Raw genomic sequence first — 4,556 nt, 5'->3', positions numbered from 1 at the left:
ACCCTGCTCTGTCCCCAGAGCTGGAGTTGTTGGAAACAGCCAAGTGCTGGAGCATTTCCTCTGGTGGATGAGGAAATTTTAGGATGCAGACCCCCATCAATCTGCCCTCAGTATCCCTAACATTTTCCCCCTGTCCATACAAAACCTGGCACATTTCTGCTTCCATGGATTTCCCTGAGTGCCTGTTTGGGCTACACACTGGAAAAGACATTTTGTATTGAGAAATAAAACCCCAATAAACTCCAAGCCAGCTGATGTGGTCCAGGAGCATGACCTGCATCCAGAGCTGGCAGTCCAGCTGGATTCTGGCAGTGATGGGACATGGATAAGCACATCCCTTCCCAAGTCTCTGTGCTAGCACCTGCAAGATGGCCTCAGCTCAGGGCTCTGGGCATCCCAGCCCAGCTTGGGAGGCTGGAGCTGATGGACCCCACTCGTGATGCTGGGGATGAAGCCAGCAGAGCTGGGATTATCCAGGCTCGGCCCCTCATGCAGCAGCATCCCCACAGGATCCCGCTGGGAAGCTGTTCCCGATCTCCAGCGCTCGCTGGTGACGCCCCAGCCTCACTCCAGCAGCACCGGGAGAGGCGGGGATTTGCAAAGGCCCAACGGAGATGTGGCACTGACCCCTGCTGACAACTCCTGCCCCAGCCCTCCACCGGAGAAGGGCTGTGCCTGGAAGAGGACATGTGGATAAGAGCAGGGATGTGGGAATGCTCCTCAAACTCTGGGGAAGGAAAGGATCCTGCTGATGAGGAGGGGCCCCTGCTCCCACCACCCAAAACATGCAGAGGAGCCTACTGGAGATGGAATTTATTTAAGATGCAATGAAAAACCCAATCATTGCACTTCAAACTGTCAGTGGGCAGGGATGGATGGGATAATGGGATGGAATTCCTGGCTGGGAGGGTGGGCAGGCCCTGGCACAGGGTGCCCAGAGCAGCTGTGGCTGTCCCTGGATCCCTGGCAGTGCCCAAGGCCAGGTTGGACAGGGCTGGGAGCAGCCTGGGACAGTGGAAGGTGTCCCTGCCATGGAAGGGGTGGGATGGGAATTAAGGTCCCTTCCAACCCAACCCATTCTGGGACTCGATGCTGATGATCAGGGCCAGCAGGGGAAATGAGCAACGTTCAGTTTATGGAATTCAGCAGCGTGAGGACCTCACGGAGCAGAGGAATGACGGGAACACACGAAGGATCTGTTCACACCCTTCCCTTGGGAATCTTGCCTTTGATCAGCAGGCTGCAGTTTATTCCTTTAAATACATACATTTTGGCTCAAGGCCTGTCACTCAGTCCAAAAATGGTCACTCTCAATTAAGGCCTTCCAGTGCAGCCCAGGACTGATAATCTATTTCTGGGTATTTCAAAAGACTCACAGCCACGTGTGCTGCTTGCAGGATGAGAAATACTGAGTTTGCAATGCTCTCAGCACTCCCTCACCAGCATTTTTTCCTCTTCTCAGTAATTTCAGAGCCTTAAAGAGTAGGAAGAGGATCTGACTGTCCCAGCACATCTCAGCAGTGCTCTGGGAGGAAGATCAAGTTCATTGAAGGGAGTGGGATGATCATGGAATCCTAGGCATGGAATCCGTCTGCTTTCAACCTCCTGCCGTTTCTTGTTCCCAGGAGATGTGCAGAGGCTGGAAATCCACTTCCCCAGCTTTTGCATCTTCCCACTTAAGTTTTGGATGTGAAGCAGCTCCATCCCACCTTGGAAGGGTCCAGCCTTGCCCTTCACCTCCCTCCCCTGTTCCACAGCACTCAGCTTTCCACAGACCTTGCTCCCTGCACAATTCCCAGCTCAGGAGGCACCAGCCTTGCTGCTGTCACTGAGAGCAAAGACAAATGGAGGCTGCAAATAGCCCCTGGGCTTGTGACCAAGAAAATGCCAGCAGTGAGCAAAGCCATCTCCCAACCTGCCCACCCTTGGGATTTGCTGGCAGAGTTTTGTCCCAACTATTCAGAACTGTTGTGTGACCTGAGCTCTGGCTTCTGGAATAAATCTGCTTTGACCAGATCCTCCTCTTCTCCCCCTGTGAGGATGAACAAGCTCACGAATTCAGGTCACAAGTCAGGTGTAAACACAACTGGGGGCTGGTTGGAGCAGCCCTGGAGTGGTGGAATGCTGGCTCCACACGGTTCCAGTGCAGATGGAATTGCAGGATTTTCTGTCACACATCAGTAGAGCTTCTCCTGCAACCAGGGAGGAGAGAAATGGGCTTTTTATCTTGGAATCACTCACCCACTCCTGCTCAGGGGCAACTGAAGTGACTCTGAGACTTGGGGAATCTACAGAGCAGGGCTGAATTGTCTTTTCCAGTGTAGCTTGTTGCTTGATGAGCTCCCAGGAGCAGCCAGGGAACAACAAGTGGGACGTACAGACATCTCCCTGCCACCAGAAACCCCCAGCACAGCCCTCAGCAGCAGGGAGTGGCCTTTCCTTTCACCACTCCTTGACAGCTGAACCCTCTTCTCTCCTTGGAGAAAAGGCTGGGACAGTGCCAGGCTTTCCAGGGCAGTCCCACACCTTTCCCCAGGCGGGCTCTCAGAGCTCGCTGTGCCTCTTGCCCTGCTTGTCCCTCGCTGCCAGCCTCGGCGCCGTCCCCCGCAGGCCCCTCCCAGGGGCACCAACTTCCTCTGCTGTGCTCTCCTGGGATGGCTCCTCCCGGATGCCACTGTCCCCTCCAGCAGCGTCCCCTCCGGGGCTTTTGGGCGGGTGCTGTGCCGGGGTGTCCCCGGGCCGGGGGGACAGCTCAGGCACAGATGGCTCCATCATCTGCAGGAAGTCGTAAGCAGGGAGTGGTGGCTTCCAGTCCTCCTCAGACAAGGTACCTGAGCAGCAAATACAGCCCCAGTCAGTAGGTGAAGAGTTATGCCCCACCTCCATGGATAGTTCCCTTTCTGATGAATTATGGGGTTTTTTTTCCCCCCATTCTAATGAATACAAAATTAAAAATCTTTTCTGAAAGATCAGAGAACCACAGAACCATCTGGGTTGGAAGGGAACATAAAGATCATCTCATTCCAACCTCTGTCACGGCAGGGACCCCTTCCACTGTCCCAGGCTGCTCCAAGCCCTGTCCAACCTGGCCTTGGACATTTCCAGGGATCCAGGGGCAGCCACAGCTGCTCTGGGCACCCTGTGCCAGGGCCTCCCCACCCTCCCAGCCAGGAATTCCTTCCCAAAATCCCATCCATCCCTGCCCTCTGGCAGCCATTCTCTGTGTCCTGTCCCTCCATCCCTTGTCCCAAGTCCCTCTCCAGCTCTCCTGAGGAAGGCAGATCCATGCTGGCTTCCTCCAAAGCCTCATCAGGCTGAGCAAGGCAGGAGGGATGCAGTGAAAACTTCACAGCACAAGCCAACCCTTTATGTCCTAAAGCCCTCAGTAAAACACCAGCTCCCTCATCCCTTCCCATCCAAAAAGAAATGCAGGAAGGTGCCTGAAGAGCAGCTACTTCTTACACTGTCAGCTGGGAGCTGGGAGGTTTTTTATGAGCAAGCTGTAGTTGGGAATGGGAAAACTCAGCCAGATTTGGGGATTATCACAGAGAAAAGATGTCAATTCCAAACTATCCACGTTTGGCTCTGAGCATTAAACAGTCCCAAAGCAAACTTGTGAGTGTGGGCATTCTCTCTTGGCTGGACTATTTGTACTTCTGCAGCTCTAACAAGCAGAGCTGCTTTTTCCATCGTTAAATTCCAGGGCAGACAATTTATTGCACGTAGAATCTTCTCATAAACACACTGGAGCTCACAGTGTGTGCTTGGGAACGTTCTAAACCTGTGTCCACTTACTGCTGGGAATCTCCAGTCCTGCTTGGAGCTTCTCCAGCCACGACAAGATGTTCATCTCCGTGATGGACTGCTCTGAGGGGAACTTGAACACCTGACCCCCAGCATGGAGGTTCACCCAGAGGAGAAGGGGCAAGGGAGGAGTGGTGGAGAAGTATGTCCTCAGGATCCCATATCCCACTGGAGTCTTCTTCCTGTTGGGAAAAGGAGATTCAGGTTTGGCAGGAGAACAGGACTGAAAGGCAAAAAAAACCCACCAAAGCATTTGGGTCACAGGCAGCAAAGCACAGTCTGGTGGGACTGCAGAAGCATCACCCCTGGAAGTGTTCAAAACCAGGCTGGACAGGGCTTGGAGCAACCTGGGAAGGTGTCCCTGCCCAAGGATGGGCTTTAAGGTCCCTTCCAACCCAAACCATTGCAGGATTCTGTGATTCTAAGCACTGTAAATAAGCCTGGTGCTTAAGGAACATGTTAGGATCCAACAGGGAGGGAGCAGACAACAGCCTGGATGTGTGAAGAAATCCTTGAGCAGGACAAACTGTGTAGGAAGGTGGGAGATGTTTTCCACCTAAAGCTTCTAAGAAGAGGTGGGACAAGAGTGGGACAGGTCCTGCAGCCCCCCAGGGTCAGGCCCTGTCTGCAGGGACAGCTGAGAGCTCCTTCCAGCCCCTTCCAGCTGCTGCCACTGCAATTCCACAGGGATGGAAAGGCAAATTCCTCAGGTGACACAGAGAGAGTGAAAACAGGACATTGAGCCAGAGGGA

General features: G+C 53.8%; 1 protein-coding gene across 1 annotated transcript in view; it reads right to left on the bottom strand.

Moving 5' to 3' along the window:
• Positions 1-1,208: 1,208 nt before the first annotated feature.
• Positions 1,209-4,556, bottom strand: part of TXNDC16 (thioredoxin domain containing 16) — a 38,533-nt gene continuing 35,185 nt past the window's right edge. The window contains exons 19-20 of the mRNA XM_005417973.2: positions 3,796-3,986; positions 1,209-2,831 (exon numbers count right to left, since the gene is read on the bottom strand). Of these exons, the coding sequence (XP_005418030.1) occupies positions 2,545-2,831; positions 3,796-3,986 (478 nt within the window). The 3' untranslated portion in view covers positions 1,209-2,544. The remainder of the gene's footprint in view (positions 2,832-3,795; positions 3,987-4,556) is intronic.

Source organism: Geospiza fortis, unplaced genomic scaffold (assembly GCF_000277835.1).
Source record: "Geospiza fortis unplaced genomic scaffold, GeoFor_1.0 scaffold23, whole genome shotgun sequence".
Classification (NCBI taxonomy): Eukaryota; Metazoa; Chordata; class Aves; order Passeriformes; family Thraupidae; genus Geospiza; species Geospiza fortis.
This window is presented reverse-complemented; position numbering and strand designations above follow the sequence as displayed.